At 50.5% G+C, this 21929-nt stretch overlaps 1 protein-coding gene across 1 annotated transcript in view; it reads right to left on the bottom strand.

The window, feature by feature from the left end:
- The window catches only part of LOC148135297 (atrial natriuretic peptide receptor 1-like), a 183350-nt gene that overhangs the window by 74036 nt on the left and 87385 nt on the right, over positions 1-21929 (bottom strand). The window contains exon 11 of the mRNA XM_087985107.1: positions 528-632. Coding sequence (XP_087841233.1) covers positions 528-632 — 105 coding nt within the window. The remainder of the gene's footprint in view (positions 1-527; positions 633-21929) is intronic.

The following is a 21929-nucleotide window of genomic DNA, read 5'->3' as shown; positions in this document are numbered from 1 at the left end:
CACACACACCCCACACACACACACCCCCACACACACACACCCACACACACACACCCAAACACACACACACACCCCCCCACACACACACCCACACACACACACCCCCACACACACACACCCACACACACACACCCAAACACACACACACACCCCCACACACACACACCCACACACACACACCCAAACACACACACACACACACACACACACACACACACACACCCAAACACACACAGACACACACATTCACCCGCACATACACACACACCTACAAACACACCCCACACACTAACACCCCCTCCCCATGGCCACCCAGTCCCACAGCTCTCCTGGCTCAGAGTGTGGAAATACCACCCACTGTGCCCGGTGGTCTCCTCAGTAACTACAGGGCAGCGTCTGTAGGGAATCTGAAAGGGACCTGCCCCCCCCCCCACCCCACCCCACTTCCTATCGTCAGCTGGGGCGTCCCGACCACTCGGACAAGCCAATGTGGAAGGGGGGGTGTTGGGTGGACCGAGCCTCCATACCTGTAAGCTGCCACGGGTACAGTACTCCGTAACAATGCAGATGGTAGGGGGGTCAACGCTTGCTCCAACAAAACGGGTTAGATGCTCATTCTGAACATCTCTCATCTGCAAGAGCAAGGGGGAACGCACAATCAGAGACAGGCTCGGCTTCAGGTTAACACTCACAGACATCTACAGCACTGAATGAGGCCAATCAGTCCATCAGACCCACACAAGGGGCCAGCATTGGCTCAGCACCCATTCACCGTGAACGACAGGGAGGTAAGTTCAGCTGATCACTCGATAGTTACTGTTAGTTGACCGGGAAAAAGTGCATCTTAAAAGAAGAGACCACACCCACTCTGTACACAACCGGAATTGATCAAACGCCCTCCCCATTCCCTCCCACTGTACACAATCCCAATGGACCCAATCCCCTTCCTATTCCCTCCCACTGTACACAATCCCAATGGACCCAAACCCCTTCCCATTCCCTCCCACTGTACACAATCCCAATGGACCCAAACCTCTTCCCATTCCCTCCCACTGTACACAATCCCAATGGACCCAAACCCCTTCCCATTCCCTCCCACTCTACACAATCCCAATGGACCCAAACCCCTTCCCATTCCCTCCCACTGTACACAATCCCAATGGACCCAATCCCCTTCCTATTCCCTCCCACTGTACACAATCCCAATGGACACAAACGCCCTTCCCATTCACTCCCACTGTACACAATCCCAATGGACACAAACCCCTTCCCATTCAATCCCACCGTACACAATCTCAATGGATCCAATCCCCCTCCCATTCCCTCCCACTGTACACAATCCCAATGGAACCAAACGCTTTCCCATTCACTCCCTCTGTACACAATCCCAATGGACCCAAAACCCTTCCCAGTCACTCCCACTGTACACAATCCCAATGGACCCTAACTACTTCCCATTCCCTCCCACTGTACACAATCCCAATGGAACCTTACCCTTCCCATTCACTCCCACTGTACACAATCCCAATGGACCCAAACCCCTTCCCATTCCCTCCCACTATACACAATCCCAATGGACACAAACCCCTTCCCATTCACTCCCACTGTACACAATCCCAATGGACACAAACCCCTTCCCATTAAATCCCACTGTACACAATCCCAATGGATCCAATCCCCCTCCCATTCCCTCCCACTGTACACAATCCCAATGGAACCAAACGCCTTCCCATTCACTCCCACTGTACACAATCCCAATGGAACCTTACCCTTCCCATTCACTCCCACCGTACACAATCCCAATGGACCCAAAACCCCTTCCCTTTAACTCCCACTGCACACACTCCCAATGGACACAAAACCCTTCCCATTCACTCATATTCAACATACTCCCAATGGACCCAAACTCTTTCCCATTCACTCCCACTGTACACAATCCCAATGGACCCAAACACCTTCCCATTCACTGCCATTGTATGCAATCCCAATGAACCCAACTCCCTTCCCATTCACTCCCATGTACAAAATCCCAATGGACCCAAACCCCTTCCCATTCACTCCCACTCTACACAATCACAATGTGCCCAAACCCCTTCCCTTTCACTCCTATGACACAAAATCCCAGTGGACCCAAACCCCTTCCCATTTAGTCCCACTGTACAAAATACCAATGGGCCCAAACCCCTTCCGATTCACTCCCACTGTACACAATCCCAATGGACACAAACCCCTTCCCATTCACTCCCACTGTACACAATCCCAATGGACCCAAACCCCTTTCCCATTCACTCCCACTGTACACAATCCCAATGGACCCAAACCCCTTCCCATTTACTCCCACTGTACACAGTCCCAATGGACCCAAACCCCTTTCCCATTCACTCCCACTGTACACAATCCCAATGGACCCAAACCCCTTCCCATTCACTCCCACTGTACACAATCCCAATGGACCCAAACCCCTTTCCCATTCACTCCCACTGTACACAATCCCAATGGACACAAACCCCTTCCCATTCACTCCCACTGTACACAATCCCAATGGACCCAAACCCCTATCCCATTCACTCCCACTGTACACAATCCCAATGGACACAAACCCCTTCCCATTCACTCCCACTGTACACAATCCCAATGGACACAAACCCCTTCCCATTCACTCCCACTGTACACAATCCCAATGGACCCAAACCCCTTCCCATTCACTCCCACTGTAAAAAAATCCCAATGGACCCAAACCCCTTCTCATTCACTCCCACTGTACACAATCCCAATGGACACAAACCCCTTCCCATTCACTCCCACTGTACACACTCCCAATGGACCCAAACCTCTTCCCATTCTCTCCCATTGTACACAATCCCAATGGACCCAAACCCCTTCCCATTCCCTCCCACTGTACACAATCCCAATGGACACAAACCCCTTCCCATTCACTCCCACTGTACACACTCCCAATGGACCCAAACCTCTTCCCATTCTCTCCCATTGTACACAATCCCAATGGACCCAAACCCCTTCCCATTCCCTCCTACTGTACACAATCCCAATGGACCCAAACCCCTTCCCATTCCCTCCCACTGTACACAATCCCAATGGACCCAATCCCCATCCTATTCCCTCCCACTGTACACAATCCCAATGGACACAAACGCCCTTCCCATTCACTCCCACTGTACACAATCCCAATGGACACAAACCCCCTCCCATTCAATCCCACCGTACACAATCTCAATGGATCCAATCCCCCTCCCATTCCCTCCCACTGTACACAATCCCAATGGAACCAAACGCTTTCCCATTCACTCCCACTGTACACAATCCCAATGGACCCAAACCCCTTCCCATTCCCTCCCACTGTACACAATCCCAATGGACACAAACCCCTTCCCATTCACTCCCACTGTACACAATCCCAATGGACACAAACCCCTTCCCATTAAATCCCACTGTACACAATCCCAATGGATCCAATCCCCCTCCCATTCCCTCCCACTGTACACAATCCCAATGGAACCAAACCCCTTCCCATTCACTCCCACTGTACACAATCCCAATGGAACCTTACCCTTCCCATTCACTCCCACAGTACACAATCCCAATGGACCCAAAACCCCTTCCCTTTAACTCCCACTGCACACACTCCCAATGGACACAAAACCCTTCCCATTCACTCATATTCTACATACTCCCAATGGACCCAAACTCTTTCCCATTCACTCCCACTGTACACAATCCCAATGGACCCAAACACCTTCCCATTCACTGCCATTGTATGCAATCCCAATGAACCCAACTCCCTTCCCATTCACTCCCATGTACAAAATCCCAATGGACCCAAACCCCTTCCCATTCACTCCCACTCTACACAATCACAATGTGCCCAAACCCCTTCCCTTTCACTCCTATGACACAAAATCCCAATGGACCCAAACCCCTTCCCATTTAGTCCCACTGTACAAAATACCAATGGGCCCAAACCCCTTCCGATTCACTCCCACTGTACACAATCCCAATGGACACAAACCCCTTCCCATTCACTCCCACTGTACACAATCCCAATGGACCCAAACCCCTTTCCCATTCACTCCCACTGTACACAATCCCAATGGACCCAAACCCCTTCCCATTTACTCCCACTGTACACAGTCCCAATGGACCCAAACCCCTTTCCCATTCACTCCCACTGTACACAATCCCAATGGACCCAAACCCATTCCCATTCACTCCCACTGTACACAATCCCAATGGACTCAAACCCCTTTCCCATTCACTCCCACTGTACACAATCCCAATGGACACAAACCCCTTCCCATTCACTCCCACTGTACACAATCCCAATGGACCCAAACCCCTATCCCATTCACCCCCACTGTACACAATCCCAATGGACACAAACCCCTTCCCATTCACTCCCACTGTACACAATCCCAATGGACACAAACCCCTTCCCATTCACTCCCACTGTACACAATCCCAATGGACCCAAACCCCTTCCCATTCACTCCCACTGTAAAAAATCCCAATGGACCCAAACCCCTTCCCATTCACTCCCACTCTACACAATCACAATGTGCCCAAACCCCTTCCCTTTCACTCCCACTGTACACAATCCCAATGGACACAAACCCCTTCCCATTCACTCCCACTGTACACACTCCCAATGGACCCAAACCTCTTCCCATTCCCTCCCACTGTACACAATCCCAATGGACCCAAACCCCTTCCCATTCCCTCCCACTGTACACAATCCCAATGGAACCTTACCCTTCCCATTCACTCCCACTGTACACAATCCCAATGGACCCAAACCCCTTCCCATTCCCTCCCACTGTACACAATCCCAATGGACACAAACCCCTTCCCATTCACTCCCACTGTACACAATCCCAATGGACACAAACCCCTTCCCATTAAATCCCACTGTACACAATCCCAATGGATCCAATCCCCCTCCCATTCCCTCCCACTGTACACAATCCCAATGGAACCAAACGCCTTCCCAATCACTCCCACTGTACACAATCCCAATGGAACCTTACCCTTCCCATTCACTCCCACCGTACACAATCCCAATGGACCCAAAACCCCTTCCCTTTAACTCCCACTGCACACACTCCCAATGGACACAAAACCCTTCCCATTCACTCATATTCTACATACTCCCAATGGACCCAAACTCTTTCCCATTCACTCCCACTGTACACAATCCCAATGGTCCCAAACACCTTCCCATTCACTGCCATTGTATGCAATCCCAATGAACCCAACTCCCTTCCCATTCACTCCCATGTACAAAATCCCAATGGACCCAAACCCCTTCCCATTCACTCCCACTCTACACAATCACAATGTGCCCAAACCCCTTCCCTTTCACTCATATGACACAAAATCCCAGTGGACCCATACCCCTTCCCATTAAGTCCCACTGTACAAAATACCAATGGGCCCCAACCCCTTCCGATTCACTCCCACTGTACACAATCCCAATGGACACAAACCCCTTCCCATTCACTCCCACTGTACACAATCCCAATGGACCCAAACCCCTTCCCATTCACTCCCACTGTAAAAAATCCCAATGGACCCAAACCCCTTCCCATTCACTCCCACTCTACACAATCACAATGTGCCCAAACCCCTTCCCTTTCACTCCCACTGTACACAATCCCAATGGACACAAACCCCTTCCCATTCACTCCCACTGTACACACTCCCAATGGACCCAAACCTCTTCCCATTCCCTCCCACTGTACACAATCCCAATGGACCCAACCCCCTTCCCATTCCCTCCCACTGTACACAATCCCAATGGACACAAACCCCTTCCCATTCACTCCCACTCTACACAATCACAATGGGCCCAAACCCCTTTCCTTTCACTCCCACTGTACACAATCCCAATGGACACAAACCCCTTCCCATTCCCTCCCACTGTACACAATCCCAATGGACACAAACCCCTTCCCATTCACTCCCACTGTACACAATCCCAATGGACACAAACCCCTTCCCATTCACTCCCACTGTACACAATCCCAATGGACCCAAACCTCTTCCCATTCCCTCCCACTGTACACAATCCCAATGGACCCTAACCCCTTCCCAATCCCTCCCACTGTACACAATCCCAATGGACACAAACCCCTTCCCATTCACTCCCACTGTGCACAATCCCAATGGACCCAAACTCCTTCTATTCACTCCCACTGTACACAATCCCAATGGACCCAAACCCCTTCCCATTCACCCCCACTGTACACAATCCCAATGGACCCAAACCCCTTCCCATTCACTCCCACTGTACACAATCCCAATGGTCCCAAACCCCTTCCCATTCCCTCCCCCTGTACACAATCCCAATGGACCAAAACCCCTTCCCATTCACTCCCACTCTACACAATCACAATGTGCCCAAACCCCTTCCCTTTCACTCCTATGACACAAAATCCCAATGGACCCAAACCCCTTCCCATTTAGTCCCACTGTACAGAATCACAATGGGCCCAAACCCCTTCCGATTCACTCCCACTGTACACAATCCCAATGGACACAAACCCCTTCCCATTCACTCCCACTGTGCACAATCCCAATGGACCCAATCCACCTCCCATTCACTCCCACTCTACACAATCCCAATGGACCCAAACCCCTTCCCATTCCCTTCCACTGGACACAATCCCTATTGACCCAAACCACTTCCATTCCCTCCTACTGTACAGAATCACTATCGTCCCAAACCCCTTCCCATTCCCTCCTACTGTACACAAACCCAATGGACCCAAACCCCTTCCCATTCACTCCCACTGTACACAATCCCAATGGACATAAATCACTTCCCATTCACTCCCACTGTACACGATCCCAATGGACCCAAACCCCTTCCCATTCCCTCGCACTGTACATAATCCCAATGGACCCAAATCCCTTCACATTCACTCCCACTCTACACACTCCCAATGGACACAAACCCCTTCCCATTTAATCCAACTGTACACAATCCCAATGGACCCAAATCCCCCTCCCATTCCCTCCCACTATACACAATCCCAATGGAGGCAAACCCCTTCCCATTCACTCCCACTTTACACAATCCCAATGTGTCCAAACCCCTTCCCATTCACTCCCATTTTACACAATCCCAATGGACGCAAACCCCTTCCCACTCACTCCCACTGTACACAATCCCAATGGACCCAAACCCCATCCCATTAACTCCCACAGTACACAATCCCAATGGACCCTAACCCTTCCCACTCACTCCCATTGTACACAATCGCAATGAAGCCAACACCCTTCCCACTCACTCCCACTGTACACAATCCCAATGGACACAATCCCCTTCCCATTCACTCCCATTGTGAATAATCCCAATGGACACAAACCCCTTCCCATTCCCTCCCACTGTACACAATCCCAATGGACACAAACCCCTTCCCAGTCACTCCCACTGTACACAATCCCAATGGACCCAAACCCCTTCCCATTCACTCCCACTGTACACAATCCCAAAGGACCCAAACCCCTTCCCAGTCACTCCCACTGTACACAATCCCAATGGACCCAAACACCTTCCCATTCACTGCCATTGTATGCAATCCCAATGGACCCAAAATCCTTCCCATTCACTCCCATGTACAAAATCCCAATGGACCCAAACCCCTTCCCATTCACTCCCACTCTACACAATCACAATGTGCCCAAACCCCTTCCCTTTCACTCCTATGACACAAAATCCCAATGGACCCAAACCCCTTCCCATTTAGTCCCACTGTACAAAATACCAATGGGCCCAAACCCCTTCCGATTCACTCCCACTGTACACAATCCCAATGGACACAAACCCCTTCCCATTCACTCCCACTGTACACAATCCCAATGGACCCAAACCCCTTTCCCATTCACTCCCACTGTACACAATCCCAATGGACCCAAACCCCTTCCCATTTACTCCCACTGTACACAGTCCCAATGGACCCAAACCCCTTTCCCATTCACTCCCACTGTACACAATCCCAATGGACCCAAACCCCTTCCCATTCACTCCCACTGTACACAATCCCAATGGACCCAAACCCCTTTCCCATTCACTCCCACTGTACACAATCCCAATGGACACAAACCCCTTCCCATTCACTCCCACTGTACACAATCCCAATGGACCCAAACCCCTATCCCATTCACTCCCACTGTACACAATCCCAATGGACACAAACCCCTTCCCATTCACTCCCACTGTACACAATCCCAATGGACACAAACCCCTTCCCATTCACTCCCACTGTACACAATCCCAATGGACCCAAACCCCTTCCCATTCACTCCCACTGTAAAAAAATCCCAATGGACCCAAACCCCTTCTCATTCACTCCCACTGTACACAATCCCAATGGACACAAACCCCTTCCCATTCACTCCCACTGTACACACTCCCAATGGACCCAAACCTCTTCCCATTCTCTCCCATTGTACACAATCCCAATGGACCCAAACCCCTTCCCATTCCCTCCCACTGTACACAATCCCAATGGACACAAACCCCTTCCCATTCACTCCCACTGTACACACTCCCAATGGACCCAAACCTCTTCCCATTCTCTCCCATTGTACACAATCCCAATGGACCCAAACCCCTTCCCATTCCCTCCTACTGTACACAATCCCAATGGACCCAAACCCCTTCCCATTCCCTCCCACTGTACACAATCCCAATGGACCCAATCCCCATCCTATTCCCTCCCACTGTACACAATCCCAATGGACACAAACGCCCTTCCCATTCACTCCCACTGTACACAATCCCAATGGACACAAACCCCCTCCCATTCAATCCCACCGTACACAATCTCAATGGATCCAATCCCCCTCCCATTCCCTCCCACTGTACACAATCCCAATGGAACCAAACGCTTTCCCATTCACTCCCACTGTACACAATCCCAATGGACCCAAAACCCTTCCCAGTCACTCCCACTGTACACAATCCCAATGGACCCTAACTACTTCCCATTCCCTCCCACTGTACACAATCCCAATGGAACCTTACCCTTCCCATTCACTCCCACTGTAACACAATCCCAATGGACCCAAACCCCTTCCCATTCCCTCCCACTGTACACAATCCCAATGGACACAAACCCCTTCCCATTCACTCCCACTGTACACAATCCCAATGGACACAAACCCCTTCCCATTAAATCCCACTGTACACAATCCCAATGGATCCAATCCCCCTCCCATTCCCTCCCACTGTACACAATCCCAATGGAACCAAACGCCTTCCCATTCACTCCCACTGTACACAATCCCAATGGAACCTTACCCTTCCCATTCACTCCCACAGTACACAATCCCAATGGACCCAAAACCCCTTCCCTTTAACTCCCACTGCACACACTCCCAATGGACACAAAACCCTTCCCATTCACTCATATTCTACATACTCCCAATGGACCCAAACTCTTTCCCATTCACTCCCACTGTACACAATCCCAATGGACCCAAACACCTTCCCATTCACTGCCATTGTATGCAATCCCAATGAACCCAACTCCCTTCCCATTCACTCCCATGTACAAAATCCCAATGGACCCAAACCCCTTCCCATTCACTCCCACTCTACACAATCACAATGTGCCCAAACCCCTTCCCTTTCACTCCTATGACACAAAATCCCAATGGACCCAAACCCCTTCCCATTTAGTCCCACTGTACAAAATACCAATGGGCCCAAACCCCTTCCGATTCACTCCCACTGTACACAATCCCAATGGACACAAACCCCTTCCCATTCACTCCCACTGTACACAATCCCAATGGACCCAAACCCCTTTCCCATTCACTCCCACTGTACACAATCCCAATGGACCCAAACCCCTTCCCATTTACTCCCACTGTACACAGTCCCAATGGACCCAAACCCCTTTCCCATTCACTCCCACTGTACACAATCCCAATGGACCCAAACCCATTCCCATTCACTCCCACTGTACACAATCCCAATGGACTCAAACCCCTTTCCCATTCACTCCCACTGTACACAATCCCAATGGACACAAACCCCTTCCCATTCACTCCCACTGTACACAATCCCAATGGACCCAAACCCCTATCCCATTCACTCCCACTGTACACAATCCCAATGGACACAAACCCCTTCCCATTCACTCCCACTGTACACAATCCCAATGGACACAAACCCCTTCCCATTCACTCCCACTGTACACAATCCCAATGGACCCAAACCCCTTTCCATTCACTCCCACTGTAAAAAATCCCAATGGACCCAAACCCCTTCGCATTCACTCCCACTCTACACAATCACAATGTGCCCAAACCCCTTCCCTTTCACTCCCACTGTACACAATCCCAATGGACACAAACCCCTTCCCATTCACTCCCACTGTACACACTCCCAATGGACCCAAACCTCTTCCCATTCCCTCCCACTGTACACAATCCCAATGGACCCAAACCCCTTCCCATTCCCTCCCACTGTACACAATCCCAATGGAACCTTACCCTTCCCATTCACTCCCACTGTACACAATCCCAATGGACCCAAACCCCTTCCCATTCCCTCCCACTGTACACAATCCCAATGGACACAAACCCCTTCCCATTCACTCCCACTGTACACAATCCCAATGGACACAAACCCCTTCCCATTAAATCCCACTGTACACAATCCCAATGGATCCAATCCCCCTCCCATTCCCTCCCACTGTAAACAATCCCAATGGAACCAAACGCCTTCCCAATCACTCCCACTGTACACAATCCCAATGGAACCTTACCCTTCCCATTCACTCCCACCGTACACAATCCCAATGGACCCAAAACCCCTTCCCTTTAACTCCCACTGCACACACTCCCAATGGACACAAAACCCTTCCCATTCACTCATATTCTACATACTCCCAATGGACCCAAACTCTTTCCCATTCACTCCCACTGTACACAATCCCAATGGACCCAAACACCTTCCCATTCACTGCCATTGTATGCAATCCCAATGAACCCAACTCCCTTCCCATTCACTCCCATGTACAAAATCCCAATGGACCCAAACCCCTTCCCATTCACTCCCACTCTACACAATCACAATGTGCCCAAACCCCTTCCCTTTCACTCCTATGACACAAAATCCCAGTGGACCCAAACCCCTTCCCATTTAGTCCCACTGTACAAAATACCAATGGGCCCAAACCCCTTCCGATTCACTCCCACTGTACACAATCCCAATGGACACAAACCCCTTCCCATTCACTCCCACTGTACACAATCCCAATGGACCCAAACCCCTTCCCATTCACTCCCACTGTACACAATCCCAATGGACCCAAACCCCTTCCCATTCACTCCCACTGTAAAAAATCCCAATGGACCCAAACCCCTTCCCATTCACTCCCACTCTACACAATCACAATGTGCCCAAACCCCTTCCCTTTCACTCCCACTGTACACAATCCCAATGGACACAAACCCCTTCCCATTCACTCCCACTGTACACACTCCCAATGGACCCAAACCTCTTCCCATTCCCTCCCACTGTACACAATCCCAATGGACCCAACCCCCTTCCCATTCCCTCCCACTGTACACAATCCCAATGGACCCAAACCCCTTCCCATTCACTCCCACTCTACACAATCACAATGTGCCCAAACCCCTTCCCTTTCACTCCTATGACACAAAATCCCAATGGACCCAAACCCCTTCCCATTTAGTCCCACTGTACACAATCACAATGGGCCCAAACCCCTTCCGATTCACTCCCACTGTACACAATCCCAATGGACACAAACCCCTTCCCATTCACTCCCACTGTGCACAATCCCAATGGACCCAATCCACCTCCCATTCACTCCCACTCTACACAATCCCAATGGACCCAAACCCCTTCCCATTCCCTCCCACTGGACACAATCCCTATTGACCCAAACCACTTCCATTCCCTCCTACTGTACAGAATCACTATCGTCCCAAACCCCTTCCCATTCCCTCCTACTGTACACAAACCCAATGGACCCAAACCCCTTCCCATTCACTCCCACTGTACACAATCCCAATGGACATAAATCACTTCCCATTCACTCCCACTGTACACGATCCCAATGGACCCAAACCCCTTCCCATTCCCTCGCACTGTACATAATCCCAATGGACCCAAATCCCTTCACATTCACTCCCACTCTACACACTCCCAATGGACACAAACCCCTTCCCATTTAATCCAACTGTACACAATCCCAATGGACCCAAATCCCCCTCCCATTCCCTCCCACTATACACAATCCCAATGGAGGCAAACCCCTTCCCATTCACTCCCACTTTACACAATCCCAATGTGTCCAAACCCCTTCCCATTCACTCCCATTTTACACAATCCCAATGGACGCAAACCCCTTCCCACTCACTCCCACTGTACACAATCCCAATGGACCCAAACCCCATCCCATTAACTCCCACAGTACACAATCCCAATGGACCCTAACCCTTCCCACTCACTCCCATTGTACACAATCGCAATGAAGCCAACACCCTTCCCACTCACTCCCACTGTACACAATCCCAATGGACACAAACCCCTTCCCATTCACTCCCATTGTGAATAATCCCAATGGACACAAACCCCTTCCCATTCCCTCCCACTGTACACAATCCCAATGGACACAAACCCCTTCCCAGTCACTCCCACTGTACACAATCCCAATGGACCCAAACCCCTTCCCATTCACTCCCACTGTACACAATCCCAAAGGACCCAAACCCCTTCCCGTTCACTCCCACTCTACACACCCCCAGTGGACATAAACCCGTTCACATTCACTCCCATTGTACACAATCCCAATGGACCCAAAATCCTTCCCAATCCCTCCCACTGTACACAATCCCAATGGACCCAAAATCCTTCCCAATCCCTCCCACTGTACACAATCCCAATGGACCAAAACCCCTTCCCATTCACTCCCATTGGACACAATCCCAATGGACCCAAACCCCTTCCCATTCACTCCCACTGTACACAATCCCAATGGACACAAACCCCTTTCCATTCACTTCCACTGTACACAATCCCAAAGGACCCAAACCCCTTCCCATTCACTCCTACCCTACACACCCCCAATGGACATAAACCCCTTCCCATTCACTCCCACTGTACACAATCCCAATGTGCCCAAACCCTTCCCATTCACTCCCATTGTACACAATCCCAATGGACCCAAAATCCTTCCCAATCCCTCCCACTGTACACAATCCCAATGGACCAAAACCCCTTCCCATTCACTCCCATTGGACACAATCCCAATGGAGCCAAACCCCTTCCCATTCACTCCCACTGTACACAATCCCAATGGACATAAACCCCTTCCCATTCATTCCCACTGTATACAATCCCAATGGACCCAAACACCTTCCCATTCACTCCCACTCTACACAATCCCAATGGACCCAAACACCTTCCCATTCACTGCCATTGTATGCAATCCCAATGAACCCAACTCCCTTCCCATTCGCTCCCACGGCACAAAATTCCAATGGACCCAAACCCCTTCCCATTTAGTCCCACTGTACAAAATACCAATGGGCCCAAACCCCTTCCCATTCACTCCTACTGCACACAATCCCAATGTGTCAAAACCCCTTCCCATTCCCTCCCACTGTACACACTCCCAATGGACCCAAACCCTTTCCCATTCACTCCCACTCTACACAATCCCAATGGAACCAAACCTCTTCCCATTAACTCCCACTGCTCACAATCCCAATGGACACAAACCACATCCTATTCACTCCCACTGTACACAATCCCAATGAACCCAAACCCCTTCCCATTCACTCCCACTGTACACAATCCCAATGGACCCAAACCCCATCCCATTAACTCCCACTGCTCATAATCCCAATGGACACAAACCCCATCCTATTCACTCCCATTGTACACAATCCCAATGATACCAAACCCCTTCCCATTCACTCCCACTGTACACAATCCCAATGGACCCTAACCCCATCCCATTAACTCCCACTGCTCATAATCCCAATGGACACAAACCCCATCCTATTCACTCCCATTGTACACAATCCCAATGACACCAAACCCCTTCCCACTCACTCCCACTGTACACAATCCCAATGAAGCCAACACCCTTCCCATTCACTCCCATTGTACACAATCCCAATGGACACAAACCCCTTCCCATTCACTCCCACTGTACACAATCCCAATGGACCCAAACCCCTTCCCATTCACTCCCATTGTACACAATCCCAATGGACCAAAACCCCTTCCCATTCACTCCCATTGGACACAATCCCAATGGACCCAATCCCCCTCTCATTCCTTCCCACTGTACACAATCCCAATGGAACCAAATGCCTTCCCATTCACTCCCACTGTACACAATCCCAATGGACACAAACCCCTTCCTATTCACTCCCACTGTACACACACCCAATGGACCTAAACCACCTCCCATTAAATCCCACTGTACACAATCCCAATGGACCCAAACCCCCTCCCATTCCCTCCTACTCTACACGATCCCAATGGAACCAAACGCCTTCCCATTCACTCCCACTGTACACGATCCCAATGGACCAAAATCCCTTTCCATTCACTCCCAATCTACACAATCCCAATTGACCCAAACCCCATTCCCATTCACTCCCACTGTACACCATCCCAATGGACCCAAACCCCTTCCCATTCACTCCCACTGTACACGATCCCAATGGACCAAAACCCCTTTCCATTCACTCCCACTGTACATGATCCCAATGGACCAAAACCCCTTTCCATTCTACACAATCCCAATGGACCCAAACCCCTTTCCATTCACTCCCACTCTACACAATCCCAATGGACCCAAACCCCATTCCCATTCCCTCCCACTGTACACAATCCCAATGGACCCAAACCCCTTCCCATTCACGCCCACTGTTCACAATCCCAATGGACCCAAACCCCTTCCCATTCACTCCAACTGTACACAATCCCAATGGACCCAAACCCCTTCCCATTCACTCCCATTGGACACAATCCCAATGCTCCCAAACCCCTTCCCATTAACCCCCGCTGCACACAATCCCAATGGACCCAAACCACTTCCCATTCCCTCCCACTGTACACAATTCCAATGGACCCAAAGCCCTTCCCATGCAATCCTTCTGTAGACAATCCCAGTGGAACTAAACCCCTTCCCATTCCCTCCCACTGTAAACAATCACAACGTGGGCAAACCCCTTCCCATTCACTCCCACTCCACACTATCTCAATGGACACAAACACCTTCCCATTAAATCCCACTCTACAAATTCCCAGTGGACCCTAACCCCTTCCCATTCACTCCCACTCTACAAATTCCCAGTGGACACAAACACCCTTCCCATTCACTCCCACTGTACACAATCCCAATGGACACAAACCCCTTCCCATTCACTCCCACTGTACACAATCCCAATGGACACAAACCCCTTCCCATTCACTCCCACTGTACACAATCCCAATGGACCCAAACCCCTTTCCCATTCACTCCCACTGTACACAATCCCAATGGACCCAAACCCCTTCCCATTTACTCCCACTGTACACAGTCCCAATGGACCCAAACCCCTTTCCCATTCACTCCCACTGTACACAATCCCAATGGACCCAAACCCATTCCCATTCACTCCCACTGTACACAATCCCAATGGACTCAAACCCCTTTCCCATTCACTCCCACTGTACACAATCCCAATGGACACAAACCCCTTCCCATTCACTCCCACTGTACACAATCCCAATGGACCCAAACCCCTATCCCATTCACCCCCATGTACACAATCCCAATGGACACAAACCCCTTCCCATTCACTCCCACTGTACACAATCCCAATGGACACAAACCCCTTCCCATTCACTCCCACTGTACACAATCCCAATGGACCCAAACCCCTTCCCATTCACTCCCACTGTAAAAAATCCCAATGGACCCAAACCCCTTCCCATTCACTCCCACTCTACACAATCACAATGTGCCCAAACCCCTTCCCTTTCACTCCCACTGTACACAATCCCAATGGACACAAACCCCTTCCCATTCACTCCCACTGTACACACTCCCAATGGACCCAAACCTCTTCCCATTCCCTCCCACTGTACACAATCCCAATGGACCCAAACCCCTTCCCATTCCCTCCCACTGTACACAATCCCAATGGAACCTTACCCTTCCCATTCACTCCCACTGTACACAATCCCAATGGACCCAAACCCCTTCCCATTCCCTCCCACTGTACACAATCCCAATGGACACAAACCCCTTCCCATTCACTCCCACTGTACACAATCCCAATGGACACAAACCCCTTCCCATTAAATCCCACTGTACACAATCCCAATGGATCCAATCCCCCTCCCATTCCCTCCCACTGTACACAATCCCAATGGAACCAAACGCCTTCCCAATCACTCCCACTGTACACAATCCCAATGGAACCTTACCCTTCCCATTCACTCCCACCGTACACAATCCCAATGGACCCAAAACCCCTTCCCTTTAACTCCCACTGCACACACTCCCAATGGACACAAAACCCTTCCCATTCACTCATATTCTACATACTCCCAATGGACCCAAACTCTTTCCCATTCACTCCCACTGTACACAATCCCAATGGTCCCAAACACCTTCCCATTCACTGCCATTGTATGCAATCCCAATGAACCCAACTCCCTTCCCATTCACTCCCATGTACAAAATCCCAATGGACCCAAACCCCTTCCCATTCACTCCCTCTCTACACAATCACAATGTGCCCAAACCCCTTCCCTTTCACTCCTATGACACAAAATCCCAGTGGACCCAAACCCCTTCCCATTTAGTCCCACTGTACAAAATACCAATGGGCCCAAACCCCTTCCGATTCACTCCCACTGTACACAATCCCAATGGACACAAACCCCTTCCCATTCACTCCCACTGTACACAATCCCAATGGACCCAAACCCCTTCCCATTCACTCCCACTGTACACAATCCCAATGGACCCAAACCCCTTCCCATTCACTCCCACTGTAAAAAATCCCAATGGACCCAAACCCCTTCCCATTCACTCCCACTCTACACAATCACAATGTGCCCAAACCCCTTCCCTTTCACTCCCACTGTACACAATCCCAATGGACACAAACCCCTTCCCATTCACTCCCACTGTACACACTCCCAATGGACCCAAACCTCTTCCCATTCCCTCCCACTGTACACAATCCCAATGGACCCAACCCCCTTCCCATTCCCTCCCACTGTACACAATCCCAATGGACACAAACCCCTTCCCATTCACTCCCACTCTACACAATCACAATGGGCCCAAACCCCTTTCCTTTCACTCCCACTGTACACAATCCCAATGGACACAAACCCCTTCCCATTCCCTCTCACTGTACACAATCCCAATGGACACAAACCCCTTCCCATTCACTCCCACTGTACACAATCCCAATGGACACAAACCCCTTCCCATTCACTCCCACTGTACACAATCCCAATGAACCCAAACCTCTTCCCATTCCCTCCCACTGTACACAATCCCAATGGACCCTAACCCCTTCCCAATCCCTCCCACTGTACACAATCCCAATGGACACAAACCCCTTCCCATTCACTCCCACTGTGCACAATCCCAATGGACCCAAACTCCTTCTATTCACTCCCACTGTACACAATCCCAATGGACCCAAACCCCTTCCCATTCACCCCCACTGTACACAATCCCAATGGACCCAAACCCCTTCCCATTCACTCCCACTGTACACAATCCCAATGGTCCCAAACCCCTTCCCATTCCCTCCCCCTGTACACAATCCCAATGGACCAAAACCCCTTCCCATTCACTCCCACTCTACACAATCACAATGTGCCCAAACCCCTTCCCTTTCACTCCTATGACACAAAATCCCAATGGACCCAAACCCCTTCCCATTTAGTCCCACTGTACAGAATCACAATGGGCCCAAACCCCTTCCGATTCACTCCCACTGTACACAATCCCAATGGACACAAACCCCTTCCCATTCACTCCCACTGTGCACAATCCCAATGGACCCAATCCACCTCCCATTCACTCCCACTCTACACAATCCCAATGGACCCAAACCCCTTCCCATTCCCTCCCACTGGACACAATCCCTATTGACCCAAACCACTTCCATTCCCTCCTACTGTACAGAATCACTATCGTCCCAAACCCCTTCCCATTCCCTCCTACTGTACACAAACCCAATGGACCCAAACCCCTTCCCATTCACTCCCACTGTACACAATCCCAATGGACATAAATCACTTCCCATTCACTCCCACTGTACACGATCCCAATGGACCCAAACGCCTTCCCATTCCCTCGCACTGTACATAATCCCAATGGACCCAAATCCCTTCACATTCACTCCCACTCTACACACTCCCAATGGACACAAACCCCTTCCCATTTAATCCAACTGTACACAATCCCAATGGACCCAAATCCCCCTCCCATTCCCTCCCACTATACACAATCCCAATGGAGGCAAACCCCTTCCCATTCACTCCCACTTTACACAATCCCAATGTGTCCAAACCCCTTCCCATTCACTCCCATTTTACACAATCCCAATGGACGCAAACCCCTTCCCACTCACTCCCACTGTACACAATCCCAATGGACCCAAACCCCATCCCATTAACTCCCACAGTACACAATCCCAATGGACCCTAACCCTTCCCACTCACTCCCATTGTACACAATCGCAATGAAGCCAACACCCTTCCCACTCACTCCCACTGTACACAATCCCAATGGACACAAACCCCTTCCCATTCACTCCCATTGTGAATAATCCCAATGGACACAAACCCCTTCCCATTCCCTCCCACTGTACACAATCCCAATGGACACAAACCCCTTCCCAGTCACTCCCACTGTACACAATCCCAATGGACCCAAACCCCTTCCCATTCACTCCCACTGTACACAATCCCAAAGGACCCAAACCCCTTCCCAGTCACTCCCACTGTACACAATCCCAATGGACCCAAACACCTTCCCATTCACTGCCATTGTATGCAATCCCAATGGACCCAAAATCCTTCCCATTCACTCCCATGTACAAAATCCCAATGGACCCAAACCCCTTCCCATTCACTCCCACTCTACACAATCACAATGTGCCCAAACCCCTTCCCTTTCACTCCTATGACACAAAATCCCAATGGACCCAAACCCCTTCCCATTTAGTCCCACTGTACAAAATACCAATGGGCCCAAACCCCTTCCGATTCACTCCCACTGTACACAATCCCAATGGACACAAACCCCTTCCCATTCACTCCCACTGTACACAATCCCAATGGACCCAAACCCCTTTCCCATTCACTCCCACTGTACACAATCCCAATGGACCCAAACCCCTTCCCATTTACTCCCACTGTACACAGTCCCAATGGACCCAAACCCCTTTCCCATTCACTCCCACTGTACACAATCCCAATGGACCCAAACCCCTTCCCATTCACTCCCACTGTACACAATCCCAATGGACCCAAACCCCTTTCCCATTCACTCCCACTATACACAATCCCAATGGACACAAACCCCTTCCCATTCACTCCCACTGTACACAATCCCAATGGACCCAAACCCCTATCCCATTCACTCCCACTGTACACAATCCCAATGGACACAAACCCCTTCCCATTCACTCCCACTGTACACAATCCCAATGGACACAAACCCCTTCCCATTCACTCCCACTGTACACAATCCCAATGGACCCAAACCCCTTCCCATTCACTCCCACTGTAAAAAAATCCCAATGGACCCAAACCCCTTCTCATTCACTCCCACTGTACACAATCCCAATGGACACAAACCCCTTCCCATTCACTCCCACTGTACACACTCCCAATGGACCCAAACCTCTTCCCATTCTCTCCCATTGTACACAATCCCAATGGACCCAAACCCCTTCCCATTCCCTCCCACTGTACACAATCCCAATGGACACAAACCCCTTCCCATTCACTCCCACTGTACACACTCCCAATGGACCCAAACCTCTTCCCATTCTCTCCCATTGTACACAATCCCAATGGACCCAAACCCCTTCCCATTCCCTCCTACTGTACACAATCCCAATGGACCCAAACCCCTTCCCATTCCCTCCCACTGTACACAATCCCAATGGACCCAATCCCCATCCTATTCCCTCCCACTGTACACAATCCCAATGGACACAAACGCCCTTCCCATTCACTCCCACTGTACACAATCCCAATGGACACAAACCCCCTCCCATTCAATCCCACCGTACACAATCTCAATGGATCCAATCCCCCTCCCATTCCCTCCCACTGTACACAATCCCAATGGAACCAAACGCTTTCCCATTCACTCCCACTGTACACAATCCCAATGGACCCAAAACCCTTCCCAGTCACTCCCACTGTACACAATCCCAATGGACCCTAACTACTTCCCATTCCCTCCCACTGTACACAATCCCAATGGAACCTTACCCTTCCCATTCACTCCCACTGTACACAATCCCAATGGACCCAAACCCCTTCCCATTCACTCCCACTGTACACAATCCCAATGGACACAAACCCCTTCCCATTCACTCCCACTGTACACAATCCCAATGGACACAAACCCCTTCCCATTAAATCCCACTGTACACAATCCCAATGGATCCAATCCCCCTCCCATTCCCTCCCACTGTACACAATCCCAATGGAACCAAACGCCTTCCCATTCACTCCCACTGTACACAATCCCAATGGAACCTTACCCTTCCCATTCACTCCCACAGTACACAATCCCAATGGACCCAAAACCCCTTCCCTTTAACTCCCACTGCACACACTCCCAATGGACACAAAACCCTTCCCATTCACTCATATTCTACATACTCCCAATGGACCCAAACTCTTTCCCATTCACTCCCACTGTACACAATCCCAATGGACCCAAACCCCTTCCCATTCACTGCCATTGTATGCAATCCCAATGAACCCAACTCCCTTCCCATTCACTCCCATGTACAAAATCCCAATGGACCCAAACCCCTTCCCATTCACTCCCACTCTACACAATCACAATGTGCCCAAACCCCTTCCCTTTCACTCCTATGACACAAAATCCCAATGGACCCAAACCCCTTCCCATTTAGTCCCACTGTACAAAATACCAATGGGCCCAAACCCCTTCCGATTCACTCCCACTGTACACAATCCCAATGGACACAAACCCCTTCCCATTCACTCCCACTGTACACAATCCCAATGGACCCAAACCCCTTCCGATTCACTCCCACTGTACACAATCCCAATGGACCCAAACCCCTTCCCATTCCCTCCCACTGTACACAATCCCAATGGACACAAACCCCTTCCCATTCACTCCCACTGTACACAATCCCAATGGACACAAACCCCTTCCCATTAAATCCCACTGTACACAATCCCAATGGATCCAATCCCCCTCCCATTCCCTCCCACTGTAAACAATCCCAATGGAACCAAACGCCTTCCCAATCACTCCCACTGTACACAATCCCAATGGAACCTTACCCTTCCCATTCACTCCCACCGTACACAATCCCAATGGACCCAAAACCCCTTCCCTTTAACTCCCACTGCACACACTCCCAATGGACACAAAACCCTTCCCATTCACTCATATTCTACATACTCCCAATGGACCCAAACTCTTTCCCATTCACTCCCACTGTACACAATCCCAATGGACCCAAACACCTTCCCATTCACTGCCATTGTATGCAATCCCAATGAACCCAACTCCCTTCCCATTCACTCCCATGTACAAAATCCCAATGGACCCAAACCCCTTCCCATTCACTCCCACTCTACACAATCACAATGTGCCCAAACCCCTTCCCTT

This window comes from Chiloscyllium plagiosum, unplaced genomic scaffold, assembly GCF_037043375.1.
Source record: "Chiloscyllium plagiosum isolate Xiang-an unplaced genomic scaffold, Cpla_swu_hap1 HiC_scaffold_50, whole genome shotgun sequence".
In the NCBI taxonomy this organism is placed as follows: domain Eukaryota; kingdom Metazoa; phylum Chordata; class Chondrichthyes; order Orectolobiformes; family Hemiscylliidae; genus Chiloscyllium; species Chiloscyllium plagiosum.
The sequence above is the reverse complement of the archived record's forward strand: the minus strand, read 5'-3'. Positions and strand labels throughout refer to the sequence as shown.